The sequence below is a fragment of the Culex quinquefasciatus genome, chromosome 2 (genome assembly GCF_015732765.1).
Source record: "Culex quinquefasciatus strain JHB chromosome 2, VPISU_Cqui_1.0_pri_paternal, whole genome shotgun sequence".
Lineage (NCBI taxonomy): Eukaryota > Metazoa > Arthropoda > Insecta > Diptera > Culicidae > Culex > Culex quinquefasciatus.
The window spans coordinates 94,094,027-94,121,395 of NC_051862.1; the positions used below are offsets into that span (position 1 = coordinate 94,094,027).

The 27,369-nt window shown below is 39.0% G+C and overlaps 1 protein-coding gene across 1 annotated transcript; it reads right to left on the minus strand.

The window, feature by feature from the left end:
• Nucleotides 1–13,447: 13,447 nt before the first annotated feature.
• On the minus strand, nucleotides 13,448–24,143 carry LOC6046936 (O-acyltransferase like protein). The gene is made up of 9 exons (XM_038258282.1): nucleotides 23,937–24,143; nucleotides 23,662–23,810; nucleotides 15,375–15,618; nucleotides 15,219–15,314; nucleotides 14,942–15,150; nucleotides 14,554–14,886; nucleotides 14,290–14,483; nucleotides 13,728–14,208; nucleotides 13,448–13,666 (listed from the first exon to the last, which is right to left on the minus strand). The coding sequence occupies exons 1-9, from the start codon at nucleotides 24,025–24,027 to the stop codon at nucleotides 13,511–13,513; spliced, it is 1,953 nt and encodes a 650-aa protein (XP_038114210.1). The 5' UTR covers nucleotides 24,028–24,143; the 3' UTR covers nucleotides 13,448–13,510.
• Nucleotides 24,144–27,369: the final 3,226 nt, after the last annotated feature.

The following is a 27,369-nucleotide window of genomic DNA, read 5'->3' on the forward strand; positions in this document are numbered from 1 at the left end:
GGATGCTTGAGGTCATACGAAGCTGCGCTCGTCGTAAACTCGATGCCGCACTGAATAGGTTGGTGACGGACAGACAAATTTCAAGTACCGCTTGGAACTAATCTGAGGCTCACTGAAAATCGATCGTGGCACTACGTCGATCGCACTCTACGCCGACAACAAGCTGTACTCGGTCGGGGCCATCGCCTTGTTAATGCCGGACTAGTTGATCGACGTCGGAAGTCCTTCGGGGACTCAGGGATTGCATCGAAATCTCAGTTCGGACAATCCGAATCAGAACAAGTTGAGCACGGCGCTTTTCATCACCACCATTACCATCACCATCTGCTGGCGCTGCAGAACCTTGATCCGGCCATCCCGGGGGTGACGACGAGGAAGATCTACCTGCTGCAGCAGTGGACACCGATTCGATCGAGTCCAGGCAAAATTTGCAGTTATTGTTGTCGTCATCGCGGCTGCTCGGGCCCGCTACGGAACCGCGACCACTGTTTGGGGTTCAATCGAAACTAACGGATGTTTGCTGCGGGACATTCGCCGACGGTACTGGAACTGCCGAGAGCCATCATGCAGGTTCTGGAACTGCCCGTCACAGTTTTTTGGTCACGAGTGGAAGCATCGAACCGCCCAAATCTTGGTCCACCTTGCGAGTGGCCTACTTGTCCTGTAATAGAAGTATTGAAATGTAAATTTTGTTGTTAAATAAAGCAAAACAAACTTACCCGGCTATCCGAAAGCTCGAACTTTTAAAAGTTTTCCCGAAACTACCGGTGGTTGCAGCCTTCCTTTGCCCTCGATAAGGACACGGATTGTGCATCTCAATTCTTGTTCCGTTGGCCGAAAATCGCTCACAGCAAATGGGGAACAGATTTTCCCGACGCTCAAAATTGCAAGTTTGAACGTGTTTGACGTTTCATTCAAAAATTGTCAGTTGTTCTTCACACATACACTGACAACAAAACCGCTTCGGCGAATCGCGGCGAAATGTCATCGAGGTTCCGCCGTACACCAGCAATGTAATCCATCCACCATGTTGACGCTCGGCACAACGTTGGACTGCCGCCGCAATCAATTAAGCTCCCAGCAGCAAAAACCTCTTTCGCAAAAACCGCAGCGCCAGGTCGTTGCAAGGCGTGATATGAAACACATCCGCAAGTTTGGCCAAAACTCCAAGCTGGCCACTCCCCTGCAGCAGCGACAGTAAACGTCGATACACCAGCAGTTTTGCGTCGATTCCAAGGAACCTGTACGGCGTAGAACCTGCTTAAACGTTTGGCCATTTGGATGACAAGCTCACCAAGAATTTGGCAATGAAGGTAAACAAAATATGATATTCGTAGTAGGAAAAATAAACTAAATACATACAATTTATTTTAGCTGTGACATAATTTCGGAATGCGGTCGAGTCAGCTTGGAGAAAAGCGTTTGGACCGGAAGAGCAAGAAGATAGTTGATCTGTAGTTAAAGTAGATGGCCGTAGCCGTGAGGCAACAAGTTGGCAAACGTTTGTGGCAGTAGTTTTTGAGCCATTGATGGAGGAAATGGTGGCGAAACCGATTGGAGCTACTTCTTCCAGAACATTTCGATGCCACCCCAAAAGCAGCAGTAGGTTCTGCTATGCAATCAGCAGCACCATCACGGCCGGTGGTGGTGTACCTCTGCACGCGATACACTTGGAGCAGTCGCAATACGGCGGCGGCTGGCCCATGAACAAGATAAACGGTTATGGCGGCCAGAAAATGTTCTGCATCAAACTTCATCATGACTTTGACGGGTTTTGTCGACGGTTGGTATCGGAGACAGCCTCTGGCGATGGCTTGCGCGGTTCAGGTGCAGAATAGTTTCGCGTCAAATGGGCCTTGGCCATCGCTTTGCCCAGCAAGTCGTCACATCAACGTGCCACGTTGTATTTCCGCCGCCAAAAGTTCGCAACACAACACCAGGTCGTTGCCCAGCGTGACGTGGACAACATGCGCAAGTTTGGACTAGACTTAAAACTGGAAGCCCAACATCAGCAGCAACAGAAACCAGCTAGGCGATCAGCAGGATCTGCACCCCTTGAATTGAAGTACCAATCTTGGTAAACCAATGGGGAATACGCAAAACTTCTTCAAAATAGCCAAAACAAAAATAATCATCTATTTATAATTGATTGCGTAACAAAACTTTTAATCAAATATCTGTTATGATTCTCAATTCAAAAATAAATGAAATACCTGAATCTTATCTTTCACTAAAATATGACAGAGAACCTCGAATAAAAAATATTTTCAAAAAAATACTCTGTATAATCTGAACTGAACTGTGGTTGATTCTGTCGAAATGTTGATTTCAAACGATAATCGTGAATTTCGACAACTCACATTGTTTCGTAGAGTTCTCCTCTCATCGGAACCTCGTAGGATCATCCCTGAGGGCTCCCGTTCATTCCGGATTATGACCACCGTAAAAAACAATTTTCCTACGCAGTATCGGAAACTATATTTATCAAATTCTTATGATTCCATAAATTGTTTCCCTGTCGGGACTTCCCTGAGGGCTTCCGGTAATTCCGGTAATCCGGTAGTTATGGTCATTTCCGTAAAAATGTATTCTTATGGTCTGTGCCTTGTAAAATGTATACTAAAAACGCATTATTTATGATTAAAATAGCAATTTCCATTAAATTCCTATATCGCCCTGTGCAAGCAAGAACGGTATGACGTCATCAGTAGAGGCATCGCGAATGTTGACACTTTTTCGCTTACTAACACTAAACCAACCCGTCCTCAGCCGGACCTCTTAATATACGGACATTGGTACACCAGCAGGTGTCGCCCTTGTGCAAAAATGGTTAAACGGAATCGAAGCGGAGTTCAACCGGAAATTCCGTTTAGAAAAATTCGAAACAATTTTCGAAGCGGAATTCGAAGCGGAATGAACCCGTCATGCGGAAAACCGTTCGATTGGGAAGTTGTCAACTTCGGCACCAGAACAAAAGGGAAATGTCAACTTCGGCTCCAGCACAAAAGAACAGCTGTTCGTTACGGAACCAAAACAAAGCAACTGCGCACTGTAAAAAAAAAGTACAAAAACTGCAGGCATAAAATGGAAATAAAGTAATTATTGTTTCTATGTAAAATTTTACCGCAATGTACGTTTAAGAGTTAGTGTATGTTTGTGAGGTGATTTTTATCATTTTTTTTTTGCAAAATAAACTACTAAAGTTGGGATTATTAAGCACACATCGGGCCGATGACCTCATTTAAAGTTGTACTTTTATCACATGAAACGTTTAACTTAACTACTGTGTAATTTGACTTTTACTAAAGTAATTCTTATAACAAAAATTGAATTATTAAAAAACAAAAATATTTTTGTTTTCACTGTGCACAGTTTTCGCGCGTTATCAATCTCAATCACCCAAGATGGCTGCCGTTAGCATCCCCCCGGGCCACGCCGCTGGACTCGCACTTGGCAGATTTGAGCTTCCACCTTGCGACTGTCAACACAGCGCGTCAAGGGAAATGAGAGTTGTCATTGTTGTTGTAAATAAATGTTATTCTTGTTTTGTAGTCAGAAGAACAACTCGTGTTTTTATTTGTTGGACGAAAGGTCCTTTTAATTTGTTTATTGTTACACCCCCACGACCTGCAACTCGACCACCCTGCGGGTGTCGTCCGGGGGTCGTAAAAGGGATTAATACATGGATAAATTATAACTTTTATATTTATGTGTCCTACATAATATAAAATTGTAAAAAAGACTAATCGACGCCACAATTTTAGATTATTATGCAAAACCAATTCAAAGATGGGCCAAATGACCATTCTACATGATCACAAAAATCACCTGACCTGGATGGTTTTCTGAAAAAAAAACTATTAGCAGATTTATAACAAAATGCTATCGAAGTATTAAAAAATCGGATTTAAATTTACTTTGATATTTTTCGGTTAGAAACGACACAAAACAACAAAAAAAAATACACCGATTTGTCGTTTGAAGCATTGAATTACACAACTGCTGTCCCTACTCAAACAGTAGTCTAAATTCACCGCAGTTGAAGGTATCTTGAACACGATTTTTCTGATCGAAATGATGCTTTAACATAATTTAAGGTATTGATTAGGATTTTACAGATAACTACCCAAGCAGCATTTATTGTCGCCAAGCCTTATTTGCAACTAATTCAAAACAATCCAATATTGCTCAGGCAACATGTACGCAACACTCCTGGTGACAAAAAAAGCGCACGACAATAACGCGATTGGCAGCAATAGAGCTTTATGACGTTTCGCGTACGCACACTAGCGCACCATTTGATTTTGCTGGCTGACAAAATTTAACCTCACTTTATTTTCGTGTACGTACACGCAATACTTACGCACGTAGATTACTCTATAGCCAGATAGCTGTGAACGTGTTGCGGCAATGTGTCCTATGCGATTAAAATATTTGTAGGAGAAATTGATGGTATTGCAACAATGTTACAAATATGTTGCAAATATGTTACCATTATGGTGAAATTTTCGGTTGCTTGAAATCAAACGTGCACCCGACATGATTTCAAGCGCAACAATCTTCTAATTAATTTCTCAATAAATATGTTTCCGATTTGGTTTCGCTACAAAACAAAAATGGATAAGTCTAGAAAAATAAAACTGTCACATTTTCGTCGACAACAAACAAAATTGGTTTTCTTAAATGTATAGAAGGTGTATTTCTTTGGCCATTTCAAGTTTACCGAGTAAAATTGCATTCTACTCGTGAATTTTTCATGCGCCCTTAATATTTTTAGAATTTGCTATGTTTTCTAGAGCTATTTTCGTTTGAAAATTAAAAAAAGTTGGCAAATATATCTGAAAATTATCTGCTTTTCAATGCAAGTTATGCAGAATGTCAATTCTGTAAAAAAACATTATAAAAAATTGGTTTAAATAGCTGAAAATTGATTATGAAATTATTTTTTTCCAATCTACCATCATGGCGCTTCGTACGCCCAGGGGTGTATTCAGGAACCTTTTATAAAATCAGCGATGAGAATTTTTTTTGCAAACTAGGAGGGCATTCTACTTTTTTATGTATGTTAGGCGATACTTTTGTGTAAATTTTCTGATATTGGACTTGCATTTAAAAATAAATTGATTTTATTTTATTTTGATCTAAGGGTCCCCGAGCAAAAATGTACAACCAACAATTTCACTAAAAGTAAAAGTGTCTATATAATATGCTAAACTGCCTTACCCAAAGCGTTATCAGTCTCAGAACTGCTCGAATGGAAACGCTTCATTGGGATGCTTCACCCAGCATTTCGTTGCATTTTTCATGTTCTTTCAGATGCATTTTTAATTTTAAAATTAAATTGAATTTTGCCTAAGTTACAGCCTTTTTACGATTTTTGACGTTTTTGAACCTTCAAACTTTGTGTCCCGATTTGCCCCACTTCTCGTTGACCTAGAGTGCTCTAGCAGATGCTAGTTTTATATTTACAAAAAAACCCTGAAAATTTCAGGCAGATTGGTGAGGTCCAAACGACGTCCCATACAAAGGGGTATGCCCTGTTCGTGGACTCGCTCTTAAGAGGCAATATTTGTAAATATTGCTCGGTTTGTTCTAGAGGTCGTATCGAGTTGCTCCGATTTGAATGAAACTTTCAGCGTTTGTTTGTCTATGCATGAGATGAACTCATGCCAAATATGAGCCCTCTACGACAAAGGGAAGTGGGGTAAAACGGGTTTTGAAGTTTGAGGTCGAAAAAACATTAAAAATCTTGAAAATGCTCGCATTTCCGTAAAACTTCTTCAAGTCCAACTCTCTTAGATGCATTCGAAAGGTCTTTTGAAGCACTTCAAAATGTGCCATAGACATCCAGGATTGGTTTGATTTTTCCTCATAGCTTTTGCAAATAACTGTTAAAAATGGATTTTTTTAAAACCTTAATATCTTTTTCCAACAGCCTCCAACACCCATACTCCCGTAGGTCAAAAGATAGGTTATTTCATGGACTATAAGCCTACGGAAATAACTTTTTGGCCAATCGCAGTTTTTCTCATAGTTTTTCGATTTTTCTATAACAAACATTTTACAACGTTAGTTTTTGCCCTGTAGGCCGTCATAGCGGCACTTTTTGGTCTCAATTTTGTCATATTCGGAATCCTCGGAAAATTTCACGTAAGTTAGAAGTATTGGAGTTGTAAATTTGATATCAAAAATAATTAAATAAAACATTTTCGAAAAAAGAAATTGATCTAATTTACTTTGTGATCAAAACGTCAAATGCTGTATTAAGTAGGCGAATATCTGTTTTACCCCTAATCCGACAAAATGTTAAAAAATATTTTGATTCATTTTAAATTGCATTTTTTCCAATCAAATTTACAGCTCCAATACTTCTAACTTACGTGAAATTTTCCGAGGATTCCGAATATGACAAAATTGAGACCAAAAAGTGCCGTCTTCTTGGCCTACAGGGCAAAAACTTACGTTGTAAAATGTTTGTTATAGAAAAATCGAAAAACTATGAGAAAAACTGCGATTGGCCAAAAAGTTATTTCCGTAGGCTTATAGTCCATGAAATAACCTATCTTTTGACCTACGGGAGTATGGGTGTTGGAGGCTGTTGGAAAAAGATATTAAGGTTTTAAAAAAATCCATTTTTAACAGTTATTTGCAAAAGCTATGAGAAAAAATCAAACCAATCCTGGATGTCTATGGCACATTTTGAAGTGCTTCAAAAGACCTTTCGAATGCATCTAAGAGAGTTGGAATTGAAGAAGTTTTACGGAAATGCGAGCATTTTCAAGATTTTTAATGTTTTTTCGACCTCAAACTTCAAAGCCCGTTTTATCCCACTTCCCTTTGTCGTAGAGGGCTCATATTTGGCATGAGTTCATCTCATGTATAGACAAACAAACGCTGAAAGTTTCATCCAAATCGGAGCACCTCGATACGACCTGTTACACATTGGTGAAAAACTCGCTCTTAATTTTTTTTGTCAAAACATGCTGAAACCGCATCGAAATGCGGTTTTGCAAACATCAATCAATCAAAGTTTTCCCTTAGTGGGTGCAAATTACCCGCTATCCTCCAGGTACATTTCAGAAATTAAATAAATCTTTTTTTCTGTTAGACTTCTTTTTCGTAATCCCTTCCGATTTAACAGTGGAAACCCTTATTCAGAATGAAGAAAAAAACTTTTAAATTGGATAAATCTGATAAGATTTCTAAATTATTCACCCTTGGTACGTCCCTGTTTACTTCTCTTTAAGCAAATTGCCAACCATCACTTCTGTTGCAACAACGTTTCAGATATGTAGCAACGATGTTGAAGCTAAATATCCAACACCCCAATTTGTGTAACGTTGTGGTAACATAATGGTGACATAAAATTTGCAAACATTAATTTGTCTATTGAACTGTCAAACGAAATAAAAGTTCTCATTTTATTTCAGCGGTGAGATCGTAAATGATGTTTATTTTAACGAATCCGTGGAATGAATTGTGTTTAGAAGGTGTGAATCATAATTTGTGGATAGCGGATGTTTCTTGGTGGGTGGTTCTCTTCCCCCTTGCGAAAAATAAAGGGGTGCGAAACGTCGCGGAGTGGATACCGTCAGCCCTAGGCTGGTTTCGACTGTCCCGTACCCCACGGAGGGTGTTGATTTGGGTGGTCACGTACTGGGGCCACGGCCGGAACCGTGAAAGAGTCTCGCCGGGAAATCCGATGGGCAAGACTGCCCACCGCCCGGCGAGAAGCTTAGTGGCTCCGGGTAGGCGGCTCGTAACACCTAAGTACGCTTGCCGTGTGTGTGTTGCGGAGGTCGTCCAGAAAATCACACAGACTTGTTTTGACTCATCCGCGAAATCCTCCTCGTCATAATCAGCAGAATTATATCAAGAATAGTGAATTCGTTAATTGCTGATGTGTCTAATTACAGTGTGGAAAAATTTAGTTAGATGTTCATCTTAATGCCCCAATACTTCTGACTGTAAGTCCGTTTGGACAGATTTTTTGGAAGCTTATTCCATTTATTTAAGCGCTTACATATTGTGGACTTCATTTTTGTGTTTTGATGGTTGCAACAAAACGACAAACTGCATAAAATTGTTTTTTTTTCACTAAAGATGTGTTTATGTCATGGCCTATGGCAAACGATGTTTACAACTAGTTTTATCAAGGAAACTTTGTTGCAACTAATTTGCAACATTTGCTCCTCAACATGAAGTATGTTTTTTTGTTTGTTTCAACATTGGTACAATAATGTCACCGAAACGTTGCATAAATACATAAAATCAAATTGTTGCCACAGCATATAATGGAAACTATTGGATGAAGAACTATGTTTCGATGTAACATTTTTGCGAATTGCAACATTGTTGCTCCCTTGTTGTAACTTAAATTGGACTTAGACGTTTTCAACATGTTGCGCGATGCTGCTTGGGATATGTTGCTTAGTGGTTGCAACCCGGTGAGTAACTGGATTGGGTTTCAAGCCAACTTTCTTACTTCTTTAGAGTGAAACTCCAGTCAATTTCTCACTGAGAAGTTGCTTAGCCTTAAATTTTGGTTGAAACTTTAAGAGAAAACGAATGTTGTTGTTGTTGAGGTTTTGACTTGGAAGTTTATTTGCGTTTTGAACTATTTCTGGTCATCTGATTTTGTGCATTCTTTTAAACTAATTTTTATCACTAAAAATTCATTTCCAAAAAAAAACACATTCTTTCATTTCCAAACAACACAATCTTTTCATGAAATTCCTGAAAGGGCAAAAATTCTTTGACCAAGTTTGGCCGTTGCAAATGTTTTTTTTAAAAGTTTATGTCCCTCGACTCTGATCATAGTCGAGGGGGGAATCATTAATTTCCAAAATTTCTAAGTATTGACGAAAATTTATTTTTGAAAGGGAAAAAAAGTGTTTGTGGTGCTTAAGGGGAACAGCATCTAATTCCAGCGTGCCTCTAATGTTGGCAGGTCGGAACTTTGACATTCAATTAAAGCTAATTAAAAGCGTTTTCAACTGAAATCGAGTGCTATTTATAATAAGTGAGCAAGCAAGTTTCTATCAAAAGTTTTGCAAAATTAGTTGTTTAAATAGTAAAAATCAGCTACTTGGATGGAGTTAGGTGCAAGTGCTTAAGAGGCAGTATTTGTAAATTCTGCTCGGTTTGTTCTAGAGGTCGTATCGAGGTGCTCCGATTTGGATGAAACTTTCAGCGTTTGTTTGTCTATACATGAGATGAACTCATGCCAAATATGAGTCCTCTACGACAGAGGGAAGTGGGGTAAAACGGGCTTCGAAGTTTGAGGTCCAAAAAACCTAAAAAATCTTAAAATTGCTCGCATTTCCGTAAAACTTCATCAATTCCAACTCTCGTAGATGCATTCGAAAGGTCTTTAGAAGCACTTCAAAATGGGCCATAGACATCCAGGATCGGTTTGACTTTTTCTCATAGCTTTTGCAAATTACTGTTAAAAATTGATTTTTTAAAAACCTTAATATCTTTTTGCAACAGCCTCCAACACCCATACTCCCGTAGGTCAAAAGATAGGTAATTTCAGGGACTATAAGCCAACGGAATTAACTTTTTGGCCAATCGCAGTTTTTCTCATAGGTTTTCGATTTTTTACAACAAACATTTAACAACGTTAGTTTTTGCCCTGTAGGCCTCCATAGCGGCACTTTTTGGTCTCAACTTTGTCATATTCGGAATCCTCGAAAAATTTCACGTTAGTTAGAAGTATTGGAGTGGTAAATTTGATTTAAAAAATAATTAAATAAAACATTTTCGAAAATAGAAATAGATCTTATTTACTCTGTGATCAATACGTCAAATGCTGTATCAAGTAGGCGAAAACCTGTTTCACCCCTAATCCAACAAATTGTTAAAAAATATTTTAATTCATTCTAAATGGCAATTTTTCCAATCAAAATTACCACTCCAATACTTCTAACTAACGTGAAATTTTCCGAGGATTCCGAATATGACAAAGTTGAGACCAAAAATTGCCGCTATGGAGGCCTATCGAGGTTTTTAAGCGAAGATGGCGTTCGAATGGTGAACGCCCGAAATGTCAAAATCACGCAGTGGTACCAACATTACGGAACAAGTGTGCCATGGCATGACAGCCATATTTTTTTTCTAATGTTGGTGCTAATGCGCGATTTTGACATTTCGGGCGTTCACCATTCGAGCGCCATCTTCGCTTAAAAACCTGGATAGGGCAAAACTAACGTTGTAAAATGTTTGTTGTAGAAAAATCGTAAATCTATGAGAAAAACTGCGATTGGTCAAAAAGTAAATTCCGTAGGCTTATAGTCAATGAAATTACCTATCTTTTGACCTATGGGAGTATGGGTGTTGGAGGCTGTTGCAAAAAGATATTAAGGTTTTAAAAAAATCCATTTTGAACAGTAATTTGCAAAAGCTATGAGAAAAAGTCAAACCGATCCTGAATGTCTATAGCCCATTTTGAAGTGCTTCTAAAGACCTTTCAAATGCATCTACGAGAGCTGGAATTGATGAAGTTTTACGGTAATGCGAGCAATTTTAAGATTTTTTAGATTTTTTGGACCTCAAACTTCGAAGCCTGTTTTACCCCACTTCCCTTTGTCATAGAGGGCTCATATTTGGCATGAGTTCATCTCATGTATAGACAAACAAACGCTGAAAGTTTCATTCAAATCGGGGCACCTCGATACGACCTGTTACACATTGGTGAAAAACTCGCTCTTAACCTGCCAAACATACGAGAATTTTCCCTACATTTTAATTTCCTAAAAAGTTCACAATATTTTCAAACGAGCACATTCCATTCAAATTTTGATGATTTTTTAAATCATTTTTTTTTTGCACCAAATTTTGATCTTCCTTGATCCCTATTGCATTATTATCAGGCCTGACACATCAGAAAGTTTTGGTTTCATTTCGTCATCCAAATGTAATTTAAAAGTTGGGAAAATGGCCGTTTTTTATGTACCAAGTCAAACTGGTTTGAATAGTGATTTGAAAAAGTTTGAAATAACGAACAATGAACTAAGAAACGCATGAAATGTTGAGATTATATTGATGTAACATAAGGACAATTATATTTTATTTCGATTTAAAAAACACTTAAAAACAGTACACCATATTCTTTTTTTAAGTCATCTTTTTTTAAACGATTCTCGATTTACGCAACTTTTTTTAAGTCATGACTTAAAATGAGAATGTCCATGACTTAAATTGAGAATATGACTTAAATTAAGAATCTTTGGGATTTTGTAATTTGTCGGAAAATTTTCATCATGTATCAATTGTATTTGGTTTAGTTATGCTCTTAAAATATTTTAGCATGGTTTTGGAACACCTGGGATGTTCTAGTCCATCCGAAACTTCCGGAAATTTGGTGCAGCAGGCTAACCGAAGAAACAAGTTGAAACTTCAAAATTTGACAACGGATCCTACCCAGAGTGCTTCAGTGAGTGCGGCAGGCTACAGTGCATTGTTGTAACAACTTATTGGGATGATCTGGGGCATCCAAGGACTCCCTGGAGTTAAGATCTGTGGGTCTACCGCTGCAACAAGCAAGAGGTCGACGGATTTTGACCCCGGAACATATCCGCATAGCTTCAGTGAGCATGGTAGACTACTTTGCTGATGAATAGGAATGTCCTGGGTCATCCAAGGACTCCCTGGAGTTAAGATCTGTGGGTTTACCACCGTAACAAGTAAGAGGTCGACGGATTTTGACTCCGGAATATACCCGCATAGCTTCAGTGAGCATGGTAGACTACTTTGCTGATCTGTTGGGCTGACTTGGGTCATCCAAGGACTCTCTGGAGTTAAGATCTGTGGGTCTACCACCGTAACAAGCAAGAAATCGACTTATTTTGACTCCGGAATATAACCGCATAGCTTCAGTGAGCATGTTAGACTACTTTGCTGATGAGTAGGAATGTCCTGGGTCATCCAAGGACTCCCAGGAGTTAAGATCTGTGGGTCTACCACCGTAACAAGTAAGAGGTCGACGGATGTTGACCCCGGAATATACCCGCATAGCTTCAGTGAGTATGGTAGACTACTTTGCTGATGTTTTGGGCTGACTTGGGTCATCCAAGGACTCCCTGGAGTTAAGATCTGGTGGTCTATCATATCTCCAGGGAGTCCTTGGATGACCCTATGCGGTTATATGCGGAATCGACATAACACCTTATAATGTGGCCCTCTTAAACCTTGCGGTTTCGTCAACGGATCCACAGGCGTGTATCGTTCTTTTTGCGACAAGACTCCGCCTCCCGGGTCTCCTAAGTGTGAAGGTATGGGCACGGGGAGAGGGCACCGAATACCTATATTTACACTTAGAATTTTTTTGCGTCCGCCCCGGGATTCGAACCGGCAACCTCTGGATTGTGAGTCCAGTGCGCGGTCCGATTGATCCACACAGGCAGATATTCTGGAGTCAAAATCCGTCGACCTCTTACTTGTTACGGTGGTAGACCCACAGATCTTAACTCCAGGGAGTCCTTGGATAACCCAGGACATTCCTACTCATCAGCAAAGTAGTCTACCATACTCACTGAAGCTATGCGGGTATATTCCGGGGTCAAAATCCGTCGACCTCTTGCTTGTTACGGTGGTAGACCCACAGATCTTAACTCCAGGGAGTCCTTGGATGACCCAGTACATCCCAACACATCAGCAAAGTAGTCTACCATACTCTCTGAAGCTATGCGGGTATATTCCGGGGTCAAAATCCGTCGACCTCTTGCTTGTTACGGTGGTAGACCCACAGATCTTAACTCCTGGGAGTCCTTGGATGACCCAGGACATTCCTACTCATCAGCAAAGTAGTCTACCATACTCTCTGAAGCTATGCGGGTATATTCCGGGGTCAAAATCCGTCGACCTCTTGCTTGTTACGGTGGTAGACCCACAGATCTTAACTCCTGGGAGTCCTTGGATGACCCAGGACATTCCTACTCATCAGCAAAGTAGTCTACCATGCTCACTGAAACTATACGGATATGTTCCGGGGTCAAAATCCGTCGACCTCTTACTTGTTACGGTGGTAGACCCACAGATCTTAACTCCAGGGAGTCCTTGGATGTCCCAGATCATCCCAATAAGTTGTTACAACAATGCACTGTAGCCTACCGCACTCACTGAAGCACTCTGGGTAGGATCCGTTGTCAAAATTTTGAAGTTTCAACTTGTTTCTTCGGTTAGCCTGCTGCACAAAATTTCCAGAAGTTTCGGATGGACTAGAACATCCCAGGTGTTCCAAAACCATGCTAAAATGTTTTTATAACATGACTAAACAAAATACTATTGATACATTTTGAAAATTCTCCGACAAATTACGAAATCCCAAAGATTCTTAATTTAAGTCATATTCTCAATTTAAGTCATGGACATTCTTTTTTTAAACGATTCTCGAATTAAACACCCCCATTTCGTTGTGTAAATCAAGAATATGGTGTATCACAAGTCAGGTGGAAATGAACAAATATGAGCCCTACTGCTCATCACAACAATTGCACTAAGTTCACAATCAAGACCGCTTAAGCCTTAAACTGTTTGGCATCGAAAAGCTCAGCTTTCCATCGATGATCTGCTTCAGAATGGAACCACAGGGTAGTTCAACCGCCACGTGCAGCAGCAACCCACTGATGAAGGTGATAAACATGATCGCGGACGTCACGAAAGCCTAGGAGAACAAAGTTGCGTTAGGTTGCGTTAAGCGTAGGTACAGTTTAAACTTGAATTACCGAATTGAATGCACCGTACGCGAACGGAACACTGAGATTGCTGTAGATCATGTAGATGACACTGTACTGAACGACGTAGACGCTGTAGCTTAGCCGTGCCAGTACGCGAAGGATCGGGTGTTCCAAAAAGGCCACCGCAATCGATTTGGCTTTGAAGACAAACAGCAGAAACAGTGTTGCGTGAGTGATTCCCCAGATCGCTCGTAGGGCACTTCCGAAGATGGCAAGAAATAGGGAGGGTTTCGTCAGGGGGAGGGATGGCAAAAGGGTTAGGAACCCGTTGAGGGAGAGAAATGCCACCAGAACTAGGCGGAACAGCTTGGGTGTGTAGTGCCGCGCTGACTGTTGTAGATTGTGCTTGGAGATGTGATGGTACAGCAGTCCGGCGATCATTCCGAAGAAGTACGTTCCAGCATTTACTGAGGTGAGGGTGTAGTACTTGAGGAATTCGTTGTAAGTTCGAAGTTCGGTGAGGGCGTGTCTGTGAAAGAATGAAAATAATCAAATATTGAACTGAGCTATGCAGAATGCATAGCTATGCAGAAATATCCCTAAATCTCACCTCATATGAAATCCCATAGTAGCATCAAGCTTCTCTGTGTATATGACATAGGCTGGCACTACAAGTGCCACCGAAACCATCAATCCAACGCAAATGCTTTTCGCACGCGGAAACCTCCACATGAACATCATGATCGCCAAACCGATAAGGAACAGCTGAAAATCCGCTCCCAAATACCATCCAAACTTGAGGCACTACAAATCGAGTGAGAGAGAAAAAGAGAAAAGCTAATCATCATGAACAGAGAGCTTCACGAGCACTCACCGGTTCATCGAGGTGCACAAAGTTGTTGATGAACGCCACGTTCGACCACCAGTGCCGATCGCAGTAGTCGGTGAACTTGTGCGCGATCGGCGTCGGCTTGGTGCGCGGAAAAAGCGTCGCCTGGTAGAAGATCATGAACAAGTAGGCGGGCAGCAAGCGCGCCAATCGGTGCAGAACTTTCCGGCGGAAAAATCCAACGCCTGCTTGCTCGGGTGACCTCTGCATGCTGCTGAGAAAGCTCACCACCTGGACCATGCCTCCGATGGCGAAGAAAAACGTGATCATGTGCGTGTTGCCGGAGTTGGCGAATGGAAAGATGAAGCTGTTCGTTTGCTGAAAATTAAGTCAGAAAAATAATACACGGCGTCGAACAACTCAAGTAACTCACCAGCTCCATCTCGTCGGGGTTTTTCAGCGGCATTCGGATGATCGGGAGTGACGAGTGAACCACCAGAATGATCAACATGAAGATCGCTCGCAGACCTTCCAGACATTCGAGGCTGCCACCGGTGGTGGCGGAGTCATTCGGCGTGGTGACGACGGTCAACAGTTGGTTAACGTTACGTGACAGGCAGAACGGCGCTATCAGTGAGTGATCTTCGGGGGAAGGAAAAGTTGAAGATAGAAAACCCATGCATAATACTGAATACGAATGTTTTCCTTACACACGGTTCCAGTTTCAGGCACTTCCCAAAGAGTGGCTCTTCCAATCACAAGCACGAGAACTGTGACTAACGCTAGGAAAGCCAGTTCGCCTGTACCTGTTGAATATCACAAGGATACAATTAAAATAACAATAGCCACAAATAAAGTAAACATACTCAAAGGCCTTCCAAAGTCTTCTTCCGACAGGCAGTGCAAAATAGACGTCGAGGCGTACAGATCGTGCGACCGGCGTAGCGCCTTGTTGACACACCGATCCAACTGGTGAGCGAGCCGTTGATCATCCCGTGAGATGTTCGGCCCGAGTAGGAGGTCTTCTCCGGCCGGCAGCAGGCACTCGTGAAGGCAAATACCACGTTCGAGGTGATCGCGCGGGAAGTTTCGGCTGTCGGACGAAATTATCTGCAAGTTGATTCGTTAAGCAATTATGTGTTAAATTTATAACGACAATGTAAGCCAAGCTTATGAATAATCGATTAGTTTTATTTTTTTCTTTTATGGGGTAAGTTGGTCAGTTTGAACACGTTTTTTGTCATGGAATTTGATATGAAGCAAACAAGCAAATTATAATGCGATTTATGATTTTTTCTATGAATCGGCTATAAAAAACGTATACGATATGCGTTTGCAATGGTAAAAACTAAAAAGAAATTGTGTGTTTTTTTTATTTGAAGAAAAATAAGCTACGAGTAAAAATATGCAGCCAAATATTTTTGAGTTATAAATTTCAACAGTGCTAGTCTAAAGTCTTGAATCTTTCAGTCGATAAATTTTTGCTGTCCATTTAAATACCCACAATCTCAATAGATTAGCTAACCCTTACGACGAGACAATCACAGCACATCGAAAGCAGTGACCGTGGCTGCTGACGAACGGGGTCACACCCCATAGGCTTTTGGTCAGTTCCACTGTCGACTACTAACTCTGCCGATCATGACGCACGAAGCACAACATTCACTTGATCGATCCTTTAAAAAATATTTTGTCTGCGAAAATTATTTAACTTCACAAAAGTACTTACTTGCCGGTCATTCTCGAACGACAAAATGGACAACTTTTCTCTTCTAAAAATAACAGAATCGAAGAGTAATATTTTTCGAAACAAGCACTGAAAAGTTATACCAAGTATAAAAATTTTGGCACTTGTTTTGAAAAGTAATACATTTCAATTTTGTTTTGATTTGAAGGCACTAAGCACATGCACTTTGGACTTATAATTCCATTCAAAAGGTGTTTTTAGGAATTGCTAAAAAAATTGTATTCATCTATTGGCAAACTCGATCTTTTCAGAACTCATAGTACTTATCCAACTCTGAATTTCTGAAAAAAGAGCAAACACTTGTGTTTTAACTCTCTCTTTCACACAGAACTGATGCAGGCCAAGGATTGATACCTAAGAGCATGCAATGGCACTGACCTTGTTGCGTGCTCTTTGGTTGACATCAAGGTATGGAACATCCTGGAAGGAGCGTAACTGACTACGTCACTTTGGCTTGGTTTTCATGATGACCTAACTGGTGGCCTGTGGAAACGGCTCGTAAACCTTTGAACACCGCGGGTCAGAGTCGAGACGGCTAGAAGAAAGGGGCGTGACAATGTGGGAAAGGGAAGTAATTTGTGATTGTAGACGGTATTGTTTTGATTCGCAGTATGTTGAGTCAACTGCTGAGGATGTACCTGAAACATCACAGAACGGGTTTTAATTCTTTCTATTTGTATCTACCATCTATCTTCTGTTTTTATTTTGCTCAACTGATTCAAACTTACTCACTAATTCTTCTGTTTACTATCCACAATTTGGTTTTGATTTTATTAACTCTTAACTCTCAACGCTTTTCCACTATATTTGACTAACTAATACTGCTGTAACAAACTGTAAGTTTTCCCTTAATTTGGTAGCAATGTCAATTCTGTTTATCATTTGCCTTTTCTTTATATATCTATTTGAATAATTTCATCTGCCCTACAATCTAAGCTTGATTGTTACCTCTATTTATTAACTACATATTGTTTAATTCTTCATCTGCTACATAAATCACTATCTTTCTTTTACAATTGATTCTTTACATAATATATTTCCTACACTGTTCATTGTTTTGAATCTTAACCTTTTTCCGAAGCAAGTGAGGTTCGGGTCCTTACTCAATTCATGGAATGACTAAAAGATTAACACAAATATTACTAATGTACTTTTGAAAAACTTTTATAAAATGCTTAGGACCAAAATATTAGAATAAATAGCCACAGATAAACACAACTCAACAATAGGGAAGATTTCTGGAGAAAACAATACCCAGTAAATAACAGTTAGATTTTGAATTCAAACTATAAATAATACATTTTTCGCTTCAATACATGTTGATAGGCACACTATAGATGGTTAGGCGCTTATACTTACATCAAACTAGAGCTTTCAATTTCCCCTCCGGGGATAAAAAAATAATTCCCGTTTCCCGGAAAATTTGTTAATTTCCCGGGAATTCCCGAAATACAAAGTTTTGAAATTATACAAACAAAGAATTAGAGAACCTGATTTAATTTTATTCATTTCAATCAACTGCTAATATTGAACTTATCGGCTTGTCCGTAAATTTCATGTCAAGGTTTAATTCAGATAATATTTATTTCTGAAGCATTCACAACTAGGAATATTGCTTGCTTATATGTTGGGCGCTTACGCTATTATGGAATGAATATTAACTATTTTATTTTCAACAACCTAATTTAACGAAATATTTTGATATATCTTATGAAAATAAGATACTCCCCTCTTCCGGCCAAGATCAAAATTGAGATTTGTTTAACATTTTTATTTAGCATATTGGATGAAAATTGAATTGATACAATTTAATTAAAAAAAAAGGTTTGTTTGATAAGAATTTGTTGAAAACAAGGGTGACCAAAGTATGGCCCGCGGGCCAAACGTGGCCCGCGAGGTGATTTTTTGTGGCCCGCGGACCCATTTTGAATGATCACGTAAAATGGCCCGTTGACCACTTGTAAAGTGATTTTATGCATTTAAAAAAAATTAAGGTTTATTCTAAACATTTTTATGCTTATCTTTTATATTTTTTTGCTAATAAAAAGCTAATGACTTATCAGCAGTCTTCCCGAAACGCGCGCACGCCGTACACGCCGTACAAGTTTTCAGTGCAGAATCTGCACTGCAGATGAACCTCAAACACACCAGGCTGCCATGTTCGAGTTCTCCCCGCACGGCGCACTCAAGTTTACACGCGGTGTAAACACGGGGTGCACACCTCGGTTACAACGCCGTGCGAGCGAAGAGCGTGTAAAGAGACGAAAAAATGACTGCTTCTCACCCTCTCTGTGGCAAACACTGTAGTGTGACTGCCGCGGAGAATGAAACACCGCTTTACAGCAGCGGGAGCGTGAGGGAACTATTTTTGTCTCTTTTCTGCGTCGTCGGCTTGCACGGGGTTTGTACCCGGGGTGCAAGGTTCGGTTTTAAACTCGAGGTTCGTGTGCGCGTACAGACTGTACACGGCAAGTTTAGGTTTGCTTGTACGCGTGCACACGCGGTGCTGGTGTTTGATCGAGTACAGAAAACAGAGAACGCGATTGAACGCGGTGCACGGGGATCACTGCTTATCAGTATTTTGATCCCTATTTTAGGACACACATATTTTGCAAAAAATCCTGTTAATTAAAACAATTTCACACGGTTCAATGTGAGTAAAACTAATAAATATCGTGAAAGCTTTCATCAAACATTTTTGAAAATATTAAAAAAAAACGTTCAATTTTTTTTTAGGTGGAAACCTGTAATTGTTCTAAAAGTATAAGTATTCTAGACTAATTTGAAAGTCATAATGACCCCTTTATGAACTGACCCTCAAACAAACTTTACACTTAGAAACCGGGATTCGAAATCATGACAGTGAGATAACAAATCTAATTGACTACCATCTGATTCAAGTAGACGGAATCGACGTAACACCTTATAATGTGGCCCTCTTAAACCTTGCGGTTTCGTCAGGTGTGTATCGTTCTTTTTGCGACAAGACTCCGCCTCCCGGGTCTCCTAAGTGTGAAGGTATGGCACGGGGAGAGGGCAGCAAATACCTATATTTACACTTAGAATTGTTTGCGTCCGCCTCGGGATTCGAACCAGCGACCTCTGGATTGTGAGTCCAGTGCGCGGTCCGATTGATCCACACAGGCAGACACGTAGACACAATCGGAGGATCAAAGCTATTGCAAATATTTAACAAAGCTTTTGTCGACCAACCCTCCCCTCCCCCATTATTAAAAATTGGCTCAAAAAACAAGGAGCAAAAATATTTATAAAAAATCGAAAAATCAATGGAAAGTTAGGAACGATTAGCTGAAATCAATTGAAAATGAATTCCTCTTCGTTCAGAATCATTTGAGCATGTTCGGGTTTATTAAAAAAAATCTTATTTTTGTAAATTTTCGATAAATCAATGTTTTTTCGCAAAAATTTTTTTCGTCAAATCTTCTTTTTTTGAAAGTAATGATTGCAGTTTAACTTTATGGTTGCTTAAAACATTTTCTATCATTGAAATTCTAGCTCTAAAAGATTTTTCATTAGTCACACTCAAATTTCCCCGTTACATAAATTGATTAGTTTACATGTTACCACTTTGAAATATAAATACAAAACTATTATTTGTAATTACCGAAAATGTTCAAAAAATAAAAAAAAAATTAACTTATAGATGTTTTTTCCAATCTTTTATATTAAAATTATTTAGTTTATCTGGCCCGTAAGCACGTGAGCTACCAAGAGCGTAAAAGGGTTGAATATGAAAAAAATATCGTTTAATTTCAACCACTTTTACACTATGAAAATAACTTTTATCCTATTAATGTATTGGGCCATATAACCATATATTTAAAAACAAATCATTAATGGAACCAGGGCTGCGGAGTCGGGTCATATTTCAAACGACTCCGACTCCGACTCCGGCTTTCTCATATTATCCGACTCCAACTCCGACTCCGGCTCCGGCTTTCAACAAATGGTTGGCTCCGACTCCGACTCCGACTCCGGCCAACCAACTCTAGCCGACTCCGACTCCGACTCCGACTCCAGCTTTCAACAAATAGTTGGCTCCGACTCCGACTCCGACTCCACATATTTTTAAATGTTTCAAAAGTCAGTTATTTATTTTTAAATCATTGATAAATAGGATTATTTAAATACGCTCTAAGCGTCATGTTTTTCTCAAGAAAAATAAATTAAGTAAAAGTGAAGTAAGGCAAATAAACGGAAAAAAAGTTTCTAGGTTAAAAATTTTATACCTTATGGAAACAGAAATCAAAAAATATCTTTTTCACATTTCTATCATATATTTTTAAATGTTTCAAAAGTTAGTTAACTATTATCAGTTAATTATTTTTAAGTCATTGATAAATAGGATTATTTAAATACCCTCTAAGCGTCATGTTTTTCTCAGTATCCTCAGTTTTAGAGGCATTCAATATCTTCAGTTTTTGAGGCATTTTGAGAAAAACAGTTTTATAAGTAAATTTGGATGTATTGCTTAATCTCAAATTTGAAAATATTTTTTTCAAAGATAATAAATTTAAATATTAAATTGTTATTTTTAAATGAATAACTAAAAGAAACTTGGCCTTAATGATCTATTCAACAATAAAATTCAATTTGCTCACTTTCAGGCTGACATTTGTAAGAAGCACAGTAACAGGCACCTTGTTTTTTTTTGTTTTTTTTAAGACGTACATGGACATCACGCCGTGGCTGAAGGAGATTATTATTGCAAATCAATGTATCTAAACAATTTCTTCGTGGAAAGGACGCTTAAGATGTCCTTTTCAAATATCTGTAACATGGAAAATATTTTACCCTTTAAATTTTTAATTTATTTGAATTTTAAAATTTTAAATGCTTTAAAAAGGAGGTTCACGATACTTAAAATATAATAAAAAACAAATATCCACAAGTAAAATATTTTCTAGGTCACAAATATTTTATTTTGTTAAGGTACATTGATTTGCAATGATTATCACCTTCCGTCATAATGGCGTGGGACATACAGTATGAGAAAATTCGTACCAGTTGATAATATTTTGATTCTGTTTTTTTATTTATAATATTTAAAAAATAAATTAAAATCCTATATTTTGTTCTATAATTTTTTTTATTAGTTTATTTTTGTATTGAATTCTTGAGATTTGTTCAACAATAATTTGCAACGATATCAAAATAGATTACCTAAAATCAACATCAACAATCAATGATTATTTCAAAATTTGTTGCAACTTCTTTTGATATTTTTTGATAGTTTCAATTATTTTAAATGCAACACTTTGATTTTCTTGTACTCATGGTGTAATAACACAATTAGAGCTTTTCAATCACAATAAAAAACTTCAATAACATAATGGCATCTTATAAATCAATTAAAAATAAAAGATATTTTTTCAATTAAACTGTTCTATAAGAAATACTGAACAATAAAAAAAAACTTATTTTTTGTTGAATTTCAGATAACTCCGGCTCCGACTCCGACTCCAGGTTATGAGAAATCTTCGGCTCCGACTCCGACTCCGACTCCAGCTCTTAAAATTTAGCCGACTCCGGCTCCGACTCCGACTCCAGCTGTTCGAGTTTTGACGACTCCGACTCCGACTCCGACTCCAGGTCCCCAAAAAGACCCGACTCCACCGACTCCGGCTCCGACTCCGACTCCGACTCCACAGCCCTGAATGGAACCATGGAAAATCATAAACACTGGAACGCCCAACGCATGTCCAACTTACATGGACGCCCAAGCCTCCCAAAAACAGTTGGAACGACAACTTTAACTTGCTGGTTTTGAGCATGAGCATGAGCATGGTTGACTGCCAATGAGCTGCTACTCCGTTATTGACAGATCAGCTGAAGTTAAACAATGAATCAAAAATGATCAGTGGGAGCCAACCATCCGTTCACTGTTTAACCTCTGAAGATCCCTACTTTATTACAATACCGACGCCCTCCCAAGAAGCCTGCAATTCAACGAAAGGGAGGAATGTTAGTCCGATAGTTGAAGTTGCAGACTCATCAAGCACATAGTTTTCACATCGCTATATACTTGTTGATACCGCTTGAGACCGTTGAATCCACAGCATCTCCTTCAAGCATCAAGTGATTAATTTTTTTTGGGTTAGTAGGATAAGGTATTGGCTTGTCGATGCCTCCCGAGCTACGACGCTATGGGGAGGACTTTCATAACAGACTTTCATTGATCTAATTGAGTTCTGCAAAGTTCTAGGATCATCTGGATATCTTAACAAATCACTGGAAAAACGAATCATCTTGATTAGGTGAGTTACTCTCGAGAACCAGCGAGTTGAAATTACCGTTCCACCTTTTGTGGAGCTTCCTTGGGCGTTGGAATGTTAACTTTCGAAACACGCTCGCACACTTGCTTTTCTTATTTTTGTTTACTTTATTTACTGTATTTAACTGGTGTAACGACGTGTAACCAAATAGTTGACACTTGGAGCGTTTGTTCAGCTCACGAGCGACGACTTTGTAATGCTATTTATCATGTCCGATTCGTCCGTTGATCTTAAAGAAAACTTGTGCAGAGTTTTCCCAGCAAATAGATTTTTTCCAGAGATTTTGAACACATATGTACATTGGGGTGGTCCAAATCCGGGCTTTCTCGGGGCTACCCCCTGATCTGAAAGATTGGCCCATCACTAAGCTTAATTCCAAATTTGAGCTCATTCCGACTACGGGAACACTTCCCTCTAATCGCTTGAAGTTTGTATGCGAAAATCGTCAAAATGTATGGAGAAAAGCAACTGTTTCAGTTTTTTATCTGTGGAAGGCGCAATAGTAGTCCAATCTTTATCAATTCCTTCATCAAATTAAGAACAACTTTCGCGAAGACACCATATTTTTAAGATTTTTTGCTAAAAAGTTATTAGCTTCCGAAAAGGACCATTTTTGAGCAGACGGCAAGCCCCAAGAAAGCCCGAATTTGGACCACCCTAACGTAAATTTTTGCACGATTTTAAAGCTAAATCACGATTTTAAAGCTAAAAATTTTGCATTTTATAGAAAAAAAAACCAACCTAACTGACAAGCAACAAATTAACATTTCTCTCTAAGTTTTTGGTACAAGGCTATTTCTTTCCAGTTCAAGGCCGGACGTAACAAATCGATGCATATGTGCTCTCTTGTACTAGCTAGATAACACAGCGGCATCGATATAGTATCGTTATATCATTGTTGATTTTTCATGGGCTCAGCTGTTCCATTCCCTCTTTTTTATGAGTGCATACAATAAAGTGAAGATAACACTAGTTCATGACAAAACTAAACACCAACCCTATTTGTCACTGATGTATGAAATTAGCACCTCGCACCCAACACTGTGTATGACTGATTGTGTTGACACATTAAGTAAATGATGATTTTGAAACTAAACTTTTGGTACTCACACTAATGTTCCGCCAAATGTCCGAGCTGTCGTCCGGCTGGATGACGGCTTGCACGACACAATACTGAAAATTCGGGTTCGCCGCTCGACACTCATCGAAATCATCGTACTCGAAAAGCTTGGGAAGCTTCCGCTTTACATTGGCGGAATCTTTCGGAAAAGAAAATAGAAGAAAAACGGGTTGAAAATCGTTCCAAGGGAAGTGAATTGCTTTTGTACACTTAGATTGCACTGTTTATTATGATTAAATTAAGGTAAAATATTCAAAACACTCACTCCAGTCTGCATCCACAACACTGCACTGAACCGCCAAAACGCACAAGGTTATAGAGATGCAAAACACAACCTTCCTGTAAGGTGAAGGCATTGTTTGAAGCTTTGTTTTTGCAAACACCGGCAGCCGTCACTGTTTGAAAGGAGGCACACCTTCACCGAGCGCGTGGTCACTGCCGAATGAACTACGGAGTCTGACTCTACCGCTGTCCTGAACAGAGTTGAATCTCCTCACGGCTGAACTGCTCGCGCATAGTAGAAAGCCTACCCTATGTAGAGAAGTTCAGCCAGAGGCTGTGAGTTTTGTGTGAGGTATAGTTGCTGCTCAGTGGTTCTTAACCTTTTGTTTCGCAAAAAAAAGAAAAGTACAATTTGACACTTTAACTTGGATGTGGACTGCAGCGTGCAGTGATTAATAACAATAAATAATAACAGTGACAGTTTTTGAACATTTTCAAGCATCTAGAATAAGCCTAATTAGATATAACAAAAAAAACACATTAAAATTTAGAATAATAATTTCTGACTCAAGTACAGCGTTTTAATCTACCACCCAAACTTTGCCAGAAGCCTAACCTACTGCTGTTGCTGCTTCTGACGCACTTCAACTCAAGTGTGTCGCCTGGATCGTGATGGTTGTCTCAACACGAATGCAACCTCTAGTCACTGCTCCGCTAAGCTTGCGTGTACAATGTTGTGTGACCCTTCCAAATTTGGCCAAAGCCTTTTGATCAAATTGGGTGCTCGGTTGCACCCAAGCCCTGCGTTAAAATAGTTTTTACGATCATGTTGAACCAAGCTCGAACAGCAGTTAAAGCTGGTTTGACGGTTTTGCCTTCCTCACTGAGGTAAGGCTATAATCCTGCTCGAAAAATGAACTTTTGAAAAACAGCTCGTAGACCTATATTCATATATACCTATCGACTCAGAATCGAAAACTGAACAAATGTCTGTGTGTGTGTGTATGTGTGTGCGTATTTCCCTTGGTGCTCAAAATTCTTGCCAAGTTTTCTCGGCACTGGCTGATCCGATTTGAGTCAAACAAGTTGCATTCGATTTGTTTTGGTGCCCCATACTGCACTATTGAATTGTTTGAAGATCCGATAAGTAGTTCAAAAGTTACGTATAAAAAGTGTGACCACTTAAGTGATATTTATGCACTTTTTTGAAGCCGGATCTCACTTAAATGTATGTAAACTATGTCCGGATCCATCATCCGACCCATCGTCAGTTAGGTAATCAAAAGACCTTTCCAATGAGTCCAAAACATTGAAGATCTGGCAACCCTGTCTCAATTTATGACCACTTATGTGATATTTATGTACTTTTTTGAAGCCGGATCTCACTTAAATGCATGTAAACTGTGTCCGGATCCATCATCCAACTCATCGTTGGTTAGGTAATCAAAAGACCTTTCCAATGAGTCCAAAACATTGAAGATCTGGCAACCCTGTCTCGAGATAAGACCACTTAAGTGATATTTATGTACTTTTTTAAAGCCGGATCTTACTTAAATGTATGTAAACTATGTCCGGATCCATCATCCAACCCATCGTTAGTTAGATAACCAAAAGACCTTTCCAATAAGTCCAAAACATTGAAGATCTGGCAACCCTGTCTCGAGATATGACCACTTAAATGATATTTATGTACTTTTTTGAAGCCGGATCTCACTTAAATGTATGTAAACTATGTCCGGATCCATCATCCGACCCATCGTTAGTTAGGTTATCAAAAGACCTTTCCAATGAGTCCAAAACATTGAAGATCTGGCAACCTTGGCAACCCATCGTTGGTTAGGTTAGAAGTTCTGGCAACGTTCAGTCTCAAGTTATGACCGCTTAAGTGACATTTGTGTATTTTTTTATTGAGAAATAGATGGAATTGGTGTCCAAACCCATCATATCACCAAATGTTGGTAAAAAGTGAGGAAGGCGCCAACCGCATAGGTGGATTAAGTTAGTTTTTCGCTTGTCATTGTTTAATCTCTTTTGTTTTGGACTCAAGATTAGCAACCTCGTTAAGATCACTTCTGCACGAGCAGCAATAAAGTGTTTTCTGTTCTGAGTCCGATAGACACAAAAAAGACGATTCTTCATGGAATCTATTCATGAAATTGACTAAAACTTTACTGTGGTATCCCTAAATAACAGTGTATATGAATAAGCTGTGAGAAGCTTGAAGAGCTGCGCGTGTGGAGAGTAGATGTTCAGTTGACGGACGAATGAATAAAGAGAGAGACGTAAGTTGGAGTGCGCGTTAAAATAATTAATTAATTAAGTGTAGGGTAGAGTAGTCATCAATGAGACACGGGGAACAATGATAAAATGGCTCTCACAAGTCGTAGTTTCAACCAATCAGGCTCATATTTGGGGGAAAGGTGTATCTACTGGATACACGTCTGCTATAATAGTGGCTTTGGTTATGGACGCTCCCTTGAAAAGTTATTCATAAATGTTTGATTCTGGGGTGTAAAAGTAAATTTTGGACAAAAAATACTTTATCGCTCGTAGGCTGCCATTTACACCAAAACTAATATTTCTTCGAATTTCTTTCGACGTTCCATAGGGATTGAGTTGGGCTACAATGTCCTTGCATTAGGTTTGACCAAAATTTAGAATATACCCAGAATCCAGGGCTGTCTCATTGTTCCCCACTCATTTTAGCCCATGAGTAACAATGAGACACGTTGATTTTTCTTCATTAAACATTTCAAAATCAATGTAAATCTTTCAAAACATGAATTGAAAGTGATTTTTGGCATATTTACAGAGTTTCAACTTAATTTAACTAAACATACAAAGTTATTTGGTATAAATATATGGATTTTAAAAAATTTAAATACTTTTTAGTATAACTTTTGTTAATTAAAGTTTCATGTTGGCAGAATTGCTCTAAAATATTCAAGGCAAGTCACCTGTAATGGAACAATACAAAAACATGATGTTTTACTAGAAAAGTATTGATTTTCGTAGAGTGTCTCATTGTTCCCCAGCTGTCTCATTGTTCCTGCCAAGTGCGTCAGGGCCGTAGCCAGGATTTTTGTTCGGGGGGGGCTTTGGTGCAAAAATTCAAGGAGTATAAAAATCAGCAAATCATTTATACCATCACTTGGTTTGTGGTATAATTATTGAGATGAATTGTAAAATTTTAATGTAATGTATGCAAAAAAGTTTTCGAAGATTTTCATATTAAGTTATTAATGTATTTATTGAAGAAACTCGTTCGTCATTTTTTTTCTTTATTTTAACAGCTAGTTTGTATTAAAGGAGTAGAGAAAGTGTTTTTTAAACATTTTCTTGAATTGTTTAATTGTAATCCAATTTCGTGATAAACGTCGCTAAATTTAAAATATACTTAACTTAAATCTAATTTTTGAAAGCATAATTTTTTTAAAAAGAAATATCGATTTATCTAACCATAAGTATTATGTTTT

What these genes read in the sequence shown, in the direction of transcription:
- LOC6046936 (XM_038258282.1), bottom strand. Translation starts at nt 24,027, where the DNA reads ATGCCTTCACCTTACAGGAAGGTTGTGTTTTGCATCTCTATAACCTTG. An exon ending in GCCTGAAACTGGAACCGTGT is followed by an intron (nt 15,151 to 15,218) that starts GTAAGGAAAACA and finishes CTTCCCCCGAAG; the next exon opens with ATCACTCACTGATAGCGCCG. An exon ending in TTGTGCACCTCGATGAACCG is followed by an intron (nt 14,484 to 14,553) that starts GTGAGTGCTCGT and finishes CTCGATTTGTAG; the next exon opens with TGCCTCAAGTTTGGATGGTA.